At 47.7% G+C, this 19421-nt stretch overlaps 1 protein-coding gene across 2 annotated transcripts; it reads left to right on the forward strand.

Moving 5' to 3' along the window:
* The first annotated feature begins 3981 nt into the window (after positions 1 to 3981).
* Positions 3982 to 11697, forward strand: LOC123412496 (fatty acyl-CoA reductase 1-like). 2 transcript variants are annotated; one of them, XM_045105442.1, is made up of 7 exons: positions 3982 to 4270; positions 4894 to 4997; positions 7220 to 7422; positions 8315 to 8415; positions 8510 to 9228; positions 11136 to 11263; positions 11378 to 11697. In XM_045105442.1, exons 1-7 carry the CDS (start codon positions 4171 to 4173, stop codon positions 11529 to 11531), a joined length of 1509 nt encoding a protein of 502 aa, XP_044961377.1. In that variant the 5' UTR covers positions 3982 to 4170; the 3' UTR covers positions 11532 to 11697. The 2 variants fall into 2 exon arrangements, with proteins under 2 accessions (XP_044961377.1, XP_044961378.1); XM_045105443.1 differs by having other exon boundaries at positions 8519 to 9228.
* The last annotated feature ends 7724 nt before the right edge of the window (positions 11698 to 19421 follow it).

The following is a 19421-nucleotide window of genomic DNA, read 5'->3' on the forward strand; positions in this document are numbered from 1 at the left end:
CGACAGTGTCTAGCGATCCAGGTTGTAGGCTTCTTTAAGCTTTGTGCCGATGTGAGCCAGCCCACCGCATTCGCAACCAAACGCACTTTTCGTTTCCCAACTAGGCCTAGTTGGGGCGGATGCGGGCAACCAAACATGACCTTGAGGGTTCTTGAAACGGCAGTAGTAACATGTAGTAGCTGTTGGTAGTACATACGGAAAGATAGTGTGCATATGTGACAGCACTCCCAGCTGTTTCTAACATGTCCCGGGCTAGACCAGAGCTAGTTTTTTTCCTAGTGTATTTTGTTAACTTAGGGCATCTCCAACACCAACCCTCAAAACATCTACATCCGTTTGGACCGTGTAGTCCAGGTCACGAAAGTCATCCAACGCGGGCATGTATTGGTCTGGACCTGTATTTTCCCTCAAACCAGAAGCAAACATAGGGGAATTTTATGGAAGTTTGAACACGAGAAACGTCGGAATCTCACCCCTCTAGACCACCCAAAAGGAAGGCGGAGACCGTGATTTCATAGCAACCCACATTGTTTCCACTTACAAATCTTCCACTCCCTCCTTCTATCCCTATCACTCTCCATCAAATTCCCTCCCTTTTCGCACACCCTCTTCCTTTCGCCGTTGATGCATGGAACCAGAGGGGAAGCTATCAAAGATGGAGGTGGCAAAGGTGGTAGAGGTGGCGAAGGTGACGGAGGTGTAGGAGGATCCGAGCATCTTGCTCGCCCGGAAGATCAGCTCGGCTACACGACAAACTCCTCGCGTCAAAGCGAAGGTCACACGGGAGGAGAAGCTCAAGAAGCTGATAGTCGTTGGTGGGTGTGGTGGTGGCATCATGCATGGAGGACATCACAGCCTCTGACGGACGGACCCACAATATATACAATGTAGTGGCCAGAGTATTACAAGCCTCTGTACTACTACACTACCAAGTAGCAAAAACAGCCGCCGGGAAGGTGCCTTATAGCATAAACGTAAACATGACGTGGATCTTCTCTGAGGATTCTTCAGCGCATCACGTTCGGGCTAGGACGATGGGCGGGGAGCATATGGGTCCCCGCACGCTGTTCACGACAATGCCTAGAGAGGGAGACCCAGTGTACGATGACCCGTATAGTGAGATGCTCAACATCACCCATGACGGAGGCGGAGGAGTATATGGCTATGACGACGAACAGGTGGAAGACTCGGGTCCTGCCTAGTACGACAACTACCCGCAGCAACAGTCCTTCACCCAGACGGGCACACAACAGTCCTACACCCAGACCGGAGTGCGCACACAGCAATACCGGCATTGGGTAGCCGAACACTAGTAGGAGGAGGAGGAAGAGTAGGAGGAGAACAGCGAGGACGATGATCTGGATGGTACAATCAATGATCCAAAGAAGAAGGGTAGAGGAGAAAGCTTCAACATGTGGGAGGACGAGATATTGCGTGATGCATGGTTCACAACTAGCGTCGATTTGATTCATGGCATGGAGGAAAAGGGCACAACATTTTGGAACAACATTAACATTTGGTTCCATGAACACAAGCATCTCGCCCCCTACTATGATGCGGTCATCCACAACCGTGAATTGAAGTCCCTCAACCATCGATGGTACAACATCGGAGAGGTTGTATCGACGTATTGCGGGCACTTGAAGGATCTCATCGAGCGGTGGCCTAGCAGGGCACAAATAATCAAGCAAGTAAGTTGACCACTAGCAGGTTATGCTTAGTTTTGTTGCTCACTAGCCGGATATGCTTATTTTTATTTAACACTAGCATGATATGCTTAGTTTTGTTGCTCACAAGTCGGATATGCTTAGTTTTGTTGCTCGCTAGCCGGATATGCATTGTTGACAACTATCATCTTTTAGCCTTCCCGTGCTTTGTTGGTGTACAAGAAGTTGGAGAAAAAAAACTTCATCGTCATGTATTTTTGGTTGAAGTTAAATAGGAAAACAAAGTGGAAGCTTGGCATATCCAAGACCGCCGCCCAAGCAACGGAGGAAGAAACAGGTGGCCCAACCCAAGAACCTTTGAAGAAGGTTAGAATATTTTTACGGGGCAAGAAGTGGGGGGAGGGGAAGACGAAGTGAGAAGGTGCTGCAGCCAAGTTCACGAAGAAGTTTGTGAATATCTTATCGAAGAAGGGGGATGCATGCGTGAAGCGTTCGGACCTCACGGAGGAGAAAAGGCGAAGAGGTTCAAATCGTTGATGGAGGCGACGAAGAAGAAGCTCAAGCTCGAAGAGAGGAGGGCCATGATCGAAAAGAGGAAGGCCACACTTGAGAAAAAGAAGTTGAAGATCGTGAAGATGTTGTCCTTGAATACACAGTGTGTGGATGCCAACACAAGAATGATCTTGCAATCCGTTCACTACTAGATGTTGCGGCGACACAAAGATGAGTTGATAACAACGTATATTGATGATGCGGTGGAGCCAGAGGCTGGGTACACAACGATGCCGACACCTTGATTGGCGTGAAAATGGCCGCCCGTACGGCCAGGGCCGGCTCTATATTTTCCTGGGCCCTAAGGCAAAGTTCAAAAATAGGCCCTTGCAGATAATAAATATGTACGCATCTATAAATATACATGCGTAAAATATTAAAGTTTACATCTAACAACACATTTTTATTTAAAGACGTCTATAAATAATTGATAAGCGCTTAAGTTATGTCATATCATGACAAAAGAAATAAAGAAGTAGCGAAATATAACAAATAATATTCTCTGTTAGTTTGATTACCTCAAATAAAAACTAAGTTCTTATGAGGTCATCGGCAATAATATTTCAGTTCTTCACAAAAAATACTTCAAGATCGTCATTTGAATTATGATCATCATCTTGTCCCGGTTTAGATTCTTGCCTTTAATTACCAACACTATTTACCACCGGAAAAAACCTATTTAAATCACCCTTTTATGATTCAACTAGTTGATTCTCTTTTTTTTTCGCAGCATCGGACTTTTGTCTCGGTGGCATTGTAACACCTAAGATTGTAAATAGTAATCAGATCAACTGATGTAACAGGACTAGGGCACTAGGCAAATATGTAGGCAAACATATAGTGTTGAGATTACCTTGAGCGAATGGGCGAGCAGGGACACGGATTCATGGCCTGGGCGATCTCCACTGCACACGCACCGCTCACGGGGTCAAGGCGGACCGTCGGAGGCGCAACCGCGCGGCGATGCAGGCACGCGGCCGAGGCAATGCGACGAACGAACAAGCACACGTTGTGGAATCTGGACGATCGATCGATGCCTTTTTCTTTCCCGATCTGATCCCTTTTCCTCTTCCGGCCAGATACATTTTTTCAGCCCGTATAACAATAGAAGTATACATACACATACGCAGTGATGGGCTCCCGCAAAACATGGGCCCTTGGGCGTCGCTCATGTTCGCCTAGGGCCAGAGCCGGCCCTGCGTACGGCAAGGCAGAAAATTCCAGGCACTATCGGATTGAAGTTTTTTTGGATTCACCCATGTGAAAACTAAACATAATTGCCTCCTTTTATTGTGATTGGGGCATGCGATCCGATGATGTAACCCGACGCGTTCTATGAATCAAACTAAATTTAAATTTTAAATTGTATTTTACTGACGCACATATATCGAATGGTGTTGGATGACGGTTTTCGCCATCAGTGTGCATAAGGATATGTCGGAGGAAATTTAGGGGTCATCGTATCTTATAATGAAGCAACAAAAGAATACAAACATACTCACCGACATCTGTATAATTGGAATGCATACATCCATGAACGCGCACACACACAAGACCACCCGGATAAAGATTAAAATCATAAAAGAACGAAGCTATGCCTAGACGGCGGGAGGAAAAAACCCCGAAGCGATCAAAACATAATGAGTAGACCAGAGCTAGCTAGCCTTGTGCCGCGCGGCCTTTAATTTCGTTGACACTGGATCTCTACGTGCCTGGCTTGCATGCCCTATCTTAGCAACTGCCAACTGCATAAATACGTGTTAGTGTGTGCACCTGCAGTCACCGGCCACTCCTCACTGGCTCACTACTGCTACTCCTAGCCTTCTAGTGGCAGGGCTCTGCTTCTCTCTCCCCCTCTCTCTCTCTCTTCAGATCTCGTTCTGTCTCCTTGTCTCCGGAGGAGGAAGGGGATCAAGAGGAGGAAGGAGGAATCGGAGAAGGGAGAAGAAAGATGGTGATGATGGATGGCAGCTTGGACGCAGAAAAGATAGCAGGGTATTTCAAGGGCAAGAGCATCCTCATCACCGGCGCCACCGGCTTCCTCGGAAAGAGTAAGTAGACGAGTCTGGCTTGTTTTTATTTACTTTTGAGTACCGAGTCAGGTTTAGTCAGCTGACTAGTGCTTAACAAGTACTAGCTGTGGGCTGTGGCAGCTAACTTAACACGTGTTATAGTTAAGTTAGCTGCCTACATACTACTTCATCTGTTTTAAAATTCTTGTCTTACATTTATCTATGTATGAATGTATCTAGTCATTTTTTAGTATTTAAATACATTATTTTCTAGACAAAAGTTTTGGGATGGAGGGGGTACTTTTTTATTATCACAATATCTATTGTTGAAGAGAATTAGTCTAGTTTTTTATAACAAATACTTTATCCGTTCTTAAATATAAGTCTTTTATAGATTTTATTAGAAGACTACATACGAAGCAAAATGAGTGAATCTACACTCTAAAATATGTCTATATACAACCGTATGTAGTCTTGTAGTGAAACATCTAAAAAGACTTATATTTAGGAACGGAGGGAGTATTTAGAAAACAGTGAAGTACGTACGTACGTGCTTAAGCCTCATGCAAGCAAGTTGCATGATGCATGGCTAATTAACGAGACGACGGCTTGCGCGCGGTACTGATCTCTGATCCATGCTGTACGACTTTGATGACATGCAGTTCTTGTGGAGAAGATACTCCGGGTGCAGCCAGACGTTAGGAGGATCTACCTGCTCGTGCGAGCCATCGACGCCCAGTCCGCCAAGCAACGCGTCCAAGAAGAGGTTCTTGCCAAACCAACTCGCTCCAACTTACTACTACGTTACTTGAACGGACCTAAGTCATGGTGTAGGTAGATCCATCCATGCACAGGCCAGACGGGGGTTATTACCCTCATTTTGCGTGTGGATTCTCCATGCATGGCATGTGCTCAATTATTATACGTATATACTACTGTATATACATCTTGCGATATCCAAGTACGATCGATGCATATCCAACCACCACCAGCACATGGACTCTCATCAATTCTTGCATATTACTCCCTCCTCCGTTGGATACATCCATTTGAGCGTCAGCTAATTCTCCATGAAGAGGGTAATAATTGATGTACGTTTACGCACTTCTCTCTTTCACTCGTGAGCACATCTTCTATCGTGTAGCTGGATCTATCTAGTCACTATGACGATCGAACTCGAAGCGAGAGGAGAGATGCATGTCCCATGTCCATGCGCACCATGCATGGAGCAGAGCGCTGTATACATCTTGACTAATTTGCGCTGCAACGTACTGGAGTAGTACAAAATCATTCGATATGGTCTAACACGCAAGCCATCAATGTGTGATGGATGCATCGCCCCATTCATGCTTAGTCACGTCGTCGTCCATGCCCATCTAGCTAGCGGTACTAATTATTCTTCATGGCACCACCTACCCCAATGTCCCTCCCTTGCATAAATATTTCCCCGGACCTGTGCCGTGCATCACGGTCACGGGGATCCACAGCTCCCGGTAAAATGTGAAAAGCTCCGACTAGATCCATGCCAAGGGTTCAAGAGCATCCAACGTAGGGCTCCAACCAAGAGGCGAGGTGCTCGCTGACTCAATGGTGACATAAGCTAAATTTGTGGTTACTGAACTGTTTTTTGCTATATTACTTAACTAACCCGTTATGGGAAAAGTTGGTTACTCACGGGACAAGAGAGAGGCAAAAGTTGATTCGGAAGTTTAATTATCATAACTCATCTCGGAGGACCGCAGCCATATTTTATTAGAAAGAAACATAGCTCTTATAAGATTTTACAGTCTATGTGATCTAAATCAAGCACTACAGAAGCAAACCATAGAAGCGGAACAATCAGCTGTTAAACAAGATCGGTTATTATAACTCATCTCTCAATGCCAACCATGGCCAATCGCTCACTGGAACAAGGAGTACTATAGTAGACGGTGTTTGACTTTGCACAAATTTTACTGACAAACTTTGCAATTTTGGAACGAGCCATTTCACCGAACAAAGCTTATTGTGTTACTATAGAAGATTAGATAAGCTGTCTTTCTTTTTTCGGTGTAAACAGTGAAGAAGCTGTAAGCTTTGTCCTTTACAAGGATAAGTGAGGAGTGGCCGGTGGGCTTACGACTAGGGACACCAAATGAATGAGCCATATGAGGAGTTGGTTGATTTGAGTCCATCCATTCAAGCATACCCTCCCACAAAAAAAAAAAGTTCATGCTTACCCTACACACACCATTCACCGCCAATAATTTAGCCCAGAGCAATTCAGCCCGGAGAGATGGGTAAAGACAGGGATAGATCTCCTGCGTGGCAGTGGTACCGCTAGTGCTAGTAATTCACCACTACGGGGCATGAGCATGTTCATAGTTATTACTGTACTGCGGCGAAGGGTATGTGCAGTTAGTATGCCCACAACATCTCCAAGATCTTTGGTGCCGACCCTTTTGTGGCAGCTGGTAGGTTCGTTATCCGCTCGTCCTTTGTCAAATCTTACTTCATTCATCTGTTTCTTTTTACTCCGTTTTTGAACGCTTTTAAAAGAAACATTCATATTACAAAATCTATATCATTAGATCTATCATGACATATATTTTTCATATTATATGTATTTAGTATGATAAGACCTTTGAAAATTCCAATACGTGCAGTAAAAAGAAAGGAAGTGTGTTTTACTCTTTTTTCTCTCTGTGTTTAGTTTTTTACATAACTCTCCCAACTCTCATTGACATATCAAAGAAAATTATGTTTTTTCTGTAATCCGAAAATTGTTTACCAAATAAAATTCGATTATTTTTACACAAACACACTAGTATGTAGAGGTAAATCATATGCTAACCTATTAGAATATGTATACCCTTGTTGCAATGCACGGCTGATTATCTAAGGGTTTAAAATGTTAATTACCTAGTTACTAAAGAAATAGTACAACCCAAATTGAGTTTTCAACAAAACAAGGACCAAAGTTCATTTTGATGGACGGTGATGGTTCAGGTGACAGACACTGAGCTCTTCTGCCTTCTGAAAGAGAAGCACGGTAAGGGAGGTTTCGAGGTGTTTGTGGAGGAAAAGATTGTCCCTTTGGCCGGTGACGTCATCTTCGAGAACATGGGGCTGGATGCTCTCAGGTTGGAGGAGCTGGCCAAGGAGGTCGACATCATTGTCAATGGAGCTGCAACTACCAACTTTTATGAAAGGTGCCCACCAAAATCTTCTCCTTAATTAATAAAAATGTCAAGTCTTTTGCCTTGGTTAAATATTCTAAGATACCTCAATTTGAATTTTGTTAGAAAATAATCAGTTGCGACGTACTTTTTGTAATATACCTTTTTCACGCATAAACAAAGCAGTATATATGTAAACCTTTAAAAATACATAAACTCACATGAATTTTTTTATGAAACTCACTTTAAGGTATCTAGTACTTATTAATGAAGTATAGTAAAAATAATAATAAGATATAAAAGACTTATCTATGTGATACATGAGGAGCGGGAGCACGTACTCCCAAGAGTACATAGCCATTTTCATATGTATAGAAACTCTATTCATCACCCAGGATGCAGAATAGGTTATTTTTCACCCGAGGTAATCTTACGAGCTTTTCATAAATAAATTACATTTAAAATACAAATAGTTACATTCAAATTGACTCACTATGTAAAATTTGGCATAAAAATTTAAAAATATAGGCTGTAAGACAAGAAAATATGCATTTTATGTATCTTTTACGCTATGTTTTTACGTTTGTAATTTTACGTAACGAAAATATTTTTTACGGTGAATATATATTTTCTTACTGTCTATTTTTACGTATGGAAAAAGTAAAAAATTACGAAACGTAAATTTATGATGCATTGATGTTAAAATGAAGGGGTTGAAGAATAACTATTCCTCACCCAGGATGACGAATAACGCGACCCTCTATATATATATATATATATATATATATATATATATATATATATATATATATATATATATATATATATATATATATATATATATATATATATATATCAGACGGAAATGGCAATTAAAAGCTTAAATAAAGTTAGTTTTGTACAAACTCATAGTATTGATTTGCAGATATGACGTTGCGTTGGATGTGAATGTGATGGGGGTGAAATACCTGTGCCAGTTGGCCAAGAAGTGTGCCAATCTCAAGATGCTCCTCCATGTGTCTACCGGTCCGAGCACTTTTTCTCTTGTTCAATTCTTGTGTCGATCGAAAAATGCTGAATTGCTGAGAGAGAGAGAAAAAAAAAATGTTGAATGTGGCAGCATTTGCAGCCGGCGACAGGGAAGGGCTGATCATGGAGAGGCCTTTCAAGAAGGGGGAGACCCTGAGGGAAGGCACCTACCTGGACATGGACGCGGAGCTGCGGCTGGTCGGCGACGTGAAGAAGGAGCTAGAGCTGCAGGACGGCGGCGTCGGCGACAAGGCCAAGAGGGAGCGGAAAGGCATGAAGGAGCTGGGGCTGGAGCGGTCCCGCCACTTCGGGTGGTCCAACACGTACGTGTTCACCAAGGCCATGGGCGAGATGCTGCTGGGGCAGCTCCACGGCGCCATCCCGGTGGTGATCCTGCGGCCCAGCATCATCACTAGCATCCTCAGGGACCCGCTGCCCGGGTGGATGCAGGGGACTCGGACCATCGACACCATCATCATCGGCTACGCCAAGCAGAACCTGTCGTGCTTCCTGGCGGACCTGGAGCTGACCATGGACGTGATCCCGGGGGACATGGTGGCCAACGCCATGATGGTGGCCATGGTGGCGCACTCGGAGGAGCAGGGCGCGGAGGTGATGTACCACGCCACCTCGTCGCTGCGCAACCCGGCCCCCTACGGCGTGCTCTACGAGTCCGGCCGCCGCCACTTCTACCAGAACCCCAGGCTGAGCAAGGACGGCCAGGTCATCCCCACCAAGGAGATGCACTTCTTCAAGACCATCGCCAGCTTCCATCTCTACATGCTCATCAAGTACAAGCTGCCACTTGAGGTTGAGGTCCACCCATCTCTCTCTTCTTCACTTCTTTTATTTTCTTTTCTTTTCTCTAATAAGGTGATCAATCAAATCGTTTAGTAATAATCTTACAACGATTTTTTTTTTTTTGAAAAGGAGGTTCAAACCCCGGCCTTTTGCATCAACCGATGCGTACGACCATTTTTATTAATTATTCAACATGGGGTCTAACAAGAACATACATCAAACCATTCAAAGCCATCATTCACATCTATAAAAATAATGTGAATGCTCTCACTCCCCATATCTAAAACCGGTGCCGTCACCGATACATCCACATAACGTATCGGAACCCACAGCCAGTGCAGCAGACCTAAACCGTACACCACATGCACACGTTTCAGACGCCGCCATTATCATCAGACCGCTGACCCATCTTCAGGAGAGATCTGTATCATCCTTGTAAGTCTGTCCATCCGTCGACGCCACCACGGCTCGTCAGTCCAGACGCGAAGATTCCGAAGATCTGTCGTGCGTAGCACCTGCCGACCAGCCATGACACAACGTAGCACCTGTCGACCAGGCATCACTTGACATCTCCACCGAAAGCTCCGTGCAAGATGATCGAGGCCACCACGGCGCCAAACAGCGCCACCGCCCTGCGCTCATTCGCCCAGACACGAAGATTCTGAAAGAACTGTCATGCGTAGCACCTACCAACCAGGCATAACTCAGCGTAGCACCTGTCGGTCAGGCATGACTTGATAGTTCCACCAAATCTTCGGGTCAGACGAAGCCGCTCCATCTCATGCCTCTGTCATCCAGCGCTGCTCCACAAACGATGCTCTCAAAAGACAAACGACACCGCAGTACCGCCATCGTCCGATCTGAAAAGTCGCCATCGTCCGATCTGAAAAGTCAGATCTTAGGGTTTTCCCCGCAGCAGTGCCCACCACCAGCAACCGTCCAGGACCCACATAGTGTCCACCACCACTCAGCCCTCAAGGCAACGCCTTCAGGAAGGTCACGACGTCAAGGACGCCGCCGCCGCCCACCGGAGTTATGGTTTTCACCCGAGAGGCAGTGAGGTAGGTAGTGGAGGAGCAGACGTAGACCGATGTCTCTAGGAAGAGCAACGGCGCCCTTGAGCATCGTCGATGGCGCGGCCGGCCAGGGCCGACCAATGGGTTTCCCCTTATCTGAATCTCCTCCACCAGCTTCATCTGCGGCCACGCCGGCAACGCCAGGAAACCGCAGGAGAGAAGCACACCGCCGGTATCTGGATCAATGAAGATCCAATCTGAACAGTGACGAGTACCACCACCTTGCGCTGGCCGACGGCGTCCGGGTGCCGGATCCAGAAGGATCTGATCCGAACTCGACGACGCATGCGACCACCATGTCTTGCCCCTCCCGTAGCCGCCACACGGCGCCGCAAGAACGAACCCCAGTCGTCGACGCGCTCCGCACGCCGCCGCTAGGATCCACATGGAGCGCCGCCGCACCGCGCGCTAGTCCGGCGCCTCCTCACGAACAATCGTCCCGCGCCAGCCATATCGCGTGAAGGGGAGAGGATCCCCGCCGCCGCCCCTGCCGGCCAGGCGCGCTGCTGGCGGCGGCGAGGATGAAGGAGGAGCGAGGGATGACCGGCGGCGGCGGCTAGGGTTACCCCTGGTCGCCCACGGGGGCGACGGGAGGGGGTTACGGGGGGCGACGGGAGGCGGCGGCTAGGGTTACAGGAGGAGACGGGAATCCTTCTCTTTGTGCGTGCAAGCCTAAATTTGGAAGAGATTTTCACTTCTCGGTCTGTGTACAACTTGAAATGCATACGATCATCTTAGTATGAGTATCAAGATAAGCATGGTCTTTAGAATTTTTTTAAATAAGTATCAAAATATTTTTTGATAATCTTACAACGAATGAAATTTGAATGGTGCGTGCAGATCCTGCACGTGGTGAACCTGCTCCTCTGCGGCCTCTTCTCGCACCTCTACGACGACCTCACCCGGAAATACAAGTTCGTCATGCATCTCGTCGACGTCTACGGGCCCTTCGCCTTATTCAAAGGATGGTAAGCAAGCGTCACCACTAGTACTCATCCAACCTTCACTAATAGCATCTCCTTCACGTCTCATCTTCTTTACTTGTTGTCAAATCATTTGAATGAATCAATATATCAATCAAGCTTCGACGACATCAACTTGGAGCGGCTCCGACTGACCGTGACCAAGACAAGCCCGGAGGACGACATGTTCAATTTCGATCCCAAGACCGTCGACTGGAACGACTACTTCTACAAGATCCACATACCGGGTGTCCTCAAGTATGTGCTCAAGTAAAACTGCAGCAATTTGTATCCACATATATGCACCTTATCTTCTCCAAAAAGCCATTCTTGTATGATGGGGATGTGATAGAAAAACAAGGAACACTTTCCATATGCCGACTAGATTATTGCATTGGAGAAGGACATCATTGATAAAAAAAGAAGCATGTATTCTTGAATTATATGTCCAGGTTTGTGTAATTTGCTCATGTCTAGAAATGAGCTGGGATGATTGACGGGGGATAATCCGGGGTAGACCAATTCGGGCCACTTCTCCCTTTTTTCTTCGAATAACACGGCAGGCGCTTCCTTCCTATATGCCGGCTCTTCCTTGCCGGCTATGCAGCACGGCCGGCTCGGGGCGAAGCCGCACATCATTCGGCTCGGAAATGATCCACCAGCCGGCGGGTCAGCCCTCGTCATGTCACCTCGACAGGCGCGTCAGGGACGCATCACCAAAGGCATGGCTGCAGCAGCCCAGGTACCGCTGGTCTGAACGCGCGTGGCTATAGTAGAAGCGACGTATCGTTGACCATCACCGATTGCGACCAGTCGAGGCAGCACAGTGACGGCACGCCTCCATCCGATCCATTACCTGCCCTGGCATGGCTACAGTGCGTCTGGCCATACCGCTGACTGTAACCGGCTGCCGTAAGGCGACGCCACACAGTGCGGCCCGTGCCGCTACGTGACGAGCACGCACCAATAGCAACGACTGGCCAGCGGGCCTTTGCTCTCGACGGGACCATGCAGTCGGCGGGCCCTACACACGACAAGACTCCTCAGCTAGTGGGCCTCCTGGCCATTGAGAGAGGCTGCCAGTCGGGTCCCCCAGTACCATATATGCTTATTGTAAGCCAAGGGTTGGCCTTTAAAAACCCCTCGTACCACCCAATGCAGAGGGTGGTCCAACTCCACCACACACACACACCCACATAGGAGAATTAGAGAGAGCAGCCAACTTTTTCTTCCTCCTCTGTCGCACAGCTCAAGGAGCACCATTGTAACTCACCCGGTTCATCAACCAAATCAGTAGGGCTGGGGGTGTTACCTCCCACGAAGGGCCCCGAACCTGGGTACATCGTGTGTCTCGCACCGCTTGTCCCCAATCCCGTTTCTGGAGCCCGCCGGCGTCCTTACGGCCCCAACCACTCTCGATAAGCCACCCCATGACATCTGTCATGAGAAAATGACGACAGTTGGCGCCCGTAATAGGGCCGTCCGCGGCGCCGGTCGGAGTCATGCTCTGGGCGGGACCCTTCGCCGACTCCGTCTTGCGCTTCGCATCCAGTCGGATCAGCACGCCCGTGGAGCTCGCTTTCGCGGAAGATTCCGCGGCGCTGAACCCCGGCTCCACCTGCTCCGCGGGCCTCACCACCGGTCCCTCTCACAAGCTGTGCGGGGACCAAACGTCTCGCTCGACCTTTGCACGCTCTTCGGCAAGCTGCGGCTCGACAACGCGCTGGCATTCGACGGGTACCCCTGTGAGGTGCTCGACTTCTCCGACCCGCCATCATTCACGGGGGCAACCACTTTGAGCGGCGCCAACGGCCTCCGCATCCTCACGGAGGTGATGGCCACCGGCTCCTCCACGAGTTTCGGTCGCACTAAGGCGCAGGCGGACGCGACTGTTGCTGCGTCTCGCGCCCGGGACGAGGCGCACGCGGCCGCCACCGCGGCTCGTCCTGGTCCCTCCGACCCTCTCCGCTCTACGCTTCAAGGATTGAGCACCCCTATCGCGCCAACGGCCAACCCGGTTGTCGCCACGGCCGAGCTGGAAGTGGCCCGCAAGCGGCTGCTCACGGAGGCCACATCCCTCGCGACTGCCCGACGTTGGATGGGGTCGGGCAATGCGAGTACAACTCCGCCTATGGCCTCACCCCGGCTGATGACGAGCCCAACTGACGCGGTGAGGTTCGTAGTCGCAGCCGCGTAGTCGCTGAAATCCTAGGCGGCAGACCGTGTTGGGTAACGTAGCATAAATTCAAAATATTCCTACGCATATTCAGATCTTCCTATGGAAAGACCAGCAACGAGAGAGCGGTAAGAGCATCTTCATACCTTTGAAGATCGCTAAGCGGAAGCGTTACTAGAACGCGGTTGATGGAGTCGTACTCGCAGCGATTTGGATCGCGGTGTGATTCCGATCTAGTGCCGAACTACGACACCTCCGCGTTCAACACACGTGCAGCCCGGTGACGTCTCCCGCACCTTGATCCAGCAAGGAGGAGGGAGAGGTTGGGGAAGAACTCCAGCAGCACGACGGCGTGGTGTCGATGGAGAGACGAGGTCTCCCGGCAGGGCTTCGCCAAGCACCGGCAGAGAGGAGGAGGAAGAAGGGCAGGGTTGCGCCGAGGGAGAGGCAAAAGTCTATCTCCCAATGGCCAAAAGTGCCCGGTATATATAGGGGGAGGCAGGGGATGCGCCCCCTTGAGGGTTTCCCCTTCCTGGGGGAGCGGCAGCCCTAGATGGGGGCTAGTGCGGCGGCCAAAGGGGGGAGGAGGGTGTGGCGCACCCCTGGTGGGCCTTAGGCCCACCTGGCTTAGGGTTTCCCCCCCCCCTTTTCTCTCCCCTACGCATTGGGCTGAGTGGGGATGCGCACCAGCCCACCTAGGGGCTGGTTCCCTCCCCCACTTGGCCCATCTTACCTCCCGGGGTCGTTGCCCCCCTTCGGTGGACCCCCCGGGCCACCTCCGGTGGTCCCGGTGGTCCCGGTACGTTACCGGTGATGCCCGAAACACTTCCGGTGTCCAAAACCATCCGTCCTATATATCAATCTTTACCTTCAGACCATTCCGAAGCTTCTCGTGACGTCCGGGATCTCATCCGGGACTCCGAGCAACTTTCGGTAACCTCGTATAACAATTCCCTATAACCCTAGCGTCACTGAACCTTAAGTGTGTAGACCCTACGGGTTCGGGAGACACGCAGACATGACCGAGACACCTCTCTGGCCAATAACCATCAGCGGGGTCTGGATACCCATGGTGGCTCCCACTTGCTCCACGATGATCTCATCGGATGAACCACGATGTCAAGGATTCAATCAATCCCGTATACAATTCCCTTTGTCTGTCGGTATAGAACTTGCCCGAGATTCGGTCGTCGGTATACCAATACCTTGTTCAACCTCGTTACCAGTAAGTCTCTTTACTCGTTCCGTAGCACGTTATCGTGTGACTACCTCCTTAGTCACATTGAGCTCATGATGATGTTCTACCGAGTGGGCCCAGAGATACCTCTCCGTCACACGGAGTGACAAATCCCGATCTCGATTCGTACCAACCCAACAGACACTTTCGGAGATACCCGTAGTGCACCTTTATAGTCACCCAGTTACGTTGTGACGTTTGATACACCCAAAGCACTCCTACGGTATCCGGGAGTTGCACAATCTCACGGTCAAAGGAAAAGATACTTGACACTAGAAAATCTTTAGCATACGAACAATACGATCTAGTGCTATGCTTAGGATTGGGTCTTGTCCATCACATCATTCTCCTAATGATGTGATCCCGTTATCAATGACATCTAATGCCCATGATCAGGAAACCATGATCATCTATTGACTAACGAGCTAGCCAACTAGAGGCTTGCTAGGGACACTTTGTGATCTATTTATTCACACACCTATTATTGTTTCCTGTTAATACAATTATAGCATGAACAATAGACGATTATCATGAACAAGGAAATATGATAACAACCATTTTATTATTGCCTCTAGGGCATATTTCAAACAGTCTCCCACTTGCACTAGAGTCAATAATCTAGTTACATTGTGATGTATCGAACACCCATAGCATTATGGTGTTGATCATGTTTTGCTCGTGGAAGAGGTTTAGTCGACAGGTCTGCAACATTCAGATCCGTGTGTACTTTACAAATATCTATCACTCCACTCTGGACATGGTCCTGGATGGAGTTGTAGCGGTGTTTGATGTGCTTCGTCTTCCGATGAAACCTGGTCTCCTTGGCTATGGCAATGGCCCCAGTGTTATCACAGAAGAGTGTCATTGGACCCGGCGCGCTTGGAAGCACTCCAAGGTCGGTGATGAGCTCCTTCATCCAAATTCCTTCATGAGCTGCTTCTGAAGCAGCTATGTACTCCACTTCACATGTAGATGCTGCCACGACTTCTTGCTTGCTGCTGCACCAGCTCACTGCCCCACCATTCAACACATATACGTATCCGGTCTGTGACTTAGAGTCATCCGGATCTGTGTCGAAGCTAGCGTCGACGCAACCCTTTACGACGAGCTCTTCGTCACCTCCATAAACAAGAAACATTTCCTTAGTCCTTTTCAGGTACTTAAGGATATTCTTGACCGCTGTCCAGTGTTCCATACCGGGATCACTTTGTTGCCTCCCTACCAAACTTATGGCAAGGTTTATATCAGGTCTGGTACACAGCATGGCATACATTAGAGAGCCCACGGCTGAAGCGTAGGGAACATAACTCATCTTCTCTCTTTTTGCTGCCGTGATCGGCGACTGAGTCTTACTCAATCTCATACCTTGCAAAACTGGCAAGAACCTTTTCTTTGAGTTTTCCATATTGAACTTCTTCAATATCTTGTCAAGGTATGTACTTTGCGAAAGACCTATGAGGCGTTTTGATCTATCTCTATAGATCTTGATGCCTAATATGTATGCAGCTTCTCCAAGGTCCTTCATTGAAAATCTCTTGTTCAAATAGGCCTTTATGCTCTCCAACATTTCTGTATTGTTCCCCATCAATAATATGTCATCCACATACAGTATGAGGAAAGCTACAGAGCTCCCACTCACTTTCTTGTACAGACAGGCTTCTCCGTAAACTTGTATGAACCCAAACGCTTTAATCACCTCATTAAAGCGAATGTTCCAACTCCCAGATGCTTGCACCAGCTCATAGATGGAGCGCTGGAGCTTGCACACTTTGTTAGCACCCTTAGGGTCGACAAAACCTTCTGGTTGCATGTATACAACTCTTCCTTAAGGTTCCCGTTAAGGAACGCTGTTTTGACGTCCATTTGCCAAATTTCATAATCATAAAAGGCGGCAATTGCTAACATGATTCGGACTGATTTCAGCTTTGCTATGGGAGAGAAAGTCTCTTCGTAGTCAACTCCTTGAATTTTTCGAGAACCCTTTGCGACAAGTCGAGCTTTGTAAACGGTTACATTACCGTTTGCATCAGTCTTCTTCTTGAAGATCCATTTATTTTCTATGGCTCGCCGGTCATCGGGCAAGTCCACCAAAGTCCATACTTTGTTCTCATACATGGATCCTATCTCGGATTTCATAGCTTCAAGCCATTTGTTGGAATCTGGGCCCGCCATCGCTTCTTCATAGTTCGAAGGTTCACCGTTCTCTAACAACATGATTTCCATCACAGGGTTAACGTACCACTCTGGTGCGGAGCGTGCCCTTGTGGACCTTCGCGGTTCAGTAGTAACTTGATCCAAAGCTTCATGATCATCATCATTAACTTCCTCTTTAGTTGGTGTAGGCGCCACAAGAACAACTTCCCGCGCTGTGCTACTATCCTGTTCGAGAGGGGGTGTAATTACCCCATCAAGTTCTACCTTCCTCCCACTTACTTCTTTCGAGAGAAACTCTTTCTCTAGAAAGGATCCGTTCTTGGCAACAAAGGTTTTACCTTCGGATCTAAGATAGAATGTATACCCAATAGTTTCCTTAGGGTATCCTATGAATACGCATTTCTCCGCTTTGGGTTCGAGCTTTTCTGGTTGAAGTTTCTTCACATAAGCATCGCAGCCCCAAACTTTAAGAAACGACAACTTAGGTTTCTTGCCAAACCATAGTTCATACGGTGTCGTCTCAACGGATTTAGACGGTGCCCTATTTAAAGTGAATGCTGCAGTTTCTAATGCGTATCCCCAAAATGATAGCGGTAAGTCGGTAAGAGACATCATAGATCGTACCATATCTAATAAAGTGCGATTACGACGTTTAGACACTCCGTTGCGTTGCGGTGTGCCAGGCGGCGTCAGTTGTGAAATGATTCCACACTTCCTTAGGTGTGTGCCAAACTCATGACTCAAATATTCTCCTCCATGATCAGATCGTAGACACTTGATTTTTCTGTCACGTTGATTCTCGACCTCACTCTGAAATTCCTTGAACTTTTCAAATGTCTCAGATTTGTGCTTCATCAAGTAGATATACCCATACCTACTCAAATCATCGGTGAGAGTGAGAACATAACGATAGCCACCGCGAGCTTCAACGTTCATTGGACTACACACATCAGTATGTATTATTTCCAATAAGTCGGTTGCTCTTTCCATTATACCTGAGAATGGAGTCTTAGTCATCTTGCCCATGAGGCATGGTTCGCATGTGTCAAATGATTCAAAATGAAGAGACTCTAATAGTCCATCAGTATGGAGCTTCTTCATGCGCTTAACACCGATATGACCAAGGCGGCAGTGCCACAAGTATGTGGGACTATCATTATCAACTTTACATCTTTTGGTACTCACACTATGAATATGTGTAACATCACGATCGAGATTCATCAAGAATAAACCATTCACCAGCGGAGCATGACCATAAAACATATCACTCATATAAATAGAACAACCATTATTCTCTGACTTAAATGAGTAGCCGTCTCGCATTAGGCAAGACCCTGATACAATGTTCATGCTTAAAGATGGTACTAAATAACAATTATTAAGGTTTAAGACTAATCCCGATGGTAGATGTAGAGGTAGCGTGCCGACAGCGATCACATCGACCTTTGAACCATTCCCGACGCGCATCGTCACCTCGTCCTTGGCTAGTCTCCGCTTATTCCGCAGTTCCTGCTTTGAGTTGCAAATGTGAGCAACAACACCGGTATCAAATACCCAGGAGCTACTAGGAGCGCTGGTTAGGTACACATCCATAACATGTATATCACATATACCTTTAACGTTGCCGGCCTTCTTGTCCGCTAAGTATTTGGGGCAGTTCCGTTTCGAGTGACCCTTTCCCTTGCAATAGAAGCACTCGGTCTCAGGCTTGGGTTCATTCTTTTTCTTCTTCCCGGCATTTGGCTTACTGGGTGCGGCAACAGTTTTGCCGTCTTTCTTGAAGTTCGTCTTACTCTTGCCTTTCTTGAAACTAGTGGTCTTGTTGACCATCAACACTTGATGCTCTTTCTTGATTTCTACTTCTGCAGACTTGAGCATCGACTACAACTCGGGAATGGTCTTCTCCATCCCTTGCATGTTGTAGTTAAGCACAAAGCCTTTGTAGCTTGATGGGAGAGACTGGAGGATTCTGTCAATTATAGCATCATCCGGAAGTTTGACTCCAAGTGAAGTCAGACGACCGTGTAACCCAGACATTTTGAGTATGTGCTCACTGACAGAACTGTTCTCCTCCATCTTACAGCTAAAGAACTTGTCGGAGACTTCATATCTCTCGACACGGGCATGAGCTTGAAAAACTAGCTTCAGCTCCTGGAACATCTCATATGCCCCGTGTTGCTCAAAACGCCTTTGGAGCCCCGTTTCTAAACTGTATAACATGCCACACCTAACCAGAGAGTAGTCATCACTCCGCGTTTGCCAGACGTTCAGAATGTCCTGGGCTGCTACGGGAGCGGGAGGGTCACCTAGCGGCGCACCAAGGACATAAGCCTTTTTAGCTGCTTCAAGGATGAGCTTCAAGTTGCGAACCCAGTCCGCATAGTTGCTACCATCATCTTTCAGCTTGTTTTTCTCTAGGAATGCGTTGAAATTGAGGTTGACGTTGGCCATCTACAATATTTATAAAGACAACTTTTAGACTAAGTTCATGACAATTAAGTTCATTTAATCAAATTAAGTATGCACTCCCACTTAAATCGACATCCCTCTAGTCATCTAAGTGATACATGATCCATGTTGACTAACCCGTGTCCGAT

This window comes from Hordeum vulgare, chromosome 7H (genome assembly GCF_904849725.1).
Source record: "Hordeum vulgare subsp. vulgare chromosome 7H, MorexV3_pseudomolecules_assembly, whole genome shotgun sequence".
Lineage (NCBI taxonomy): Eukaryota > Viridiplantae > Streptophyta > Magnoliopsida > Poales > Poaceae > Hordeum > Hordeum vulgare.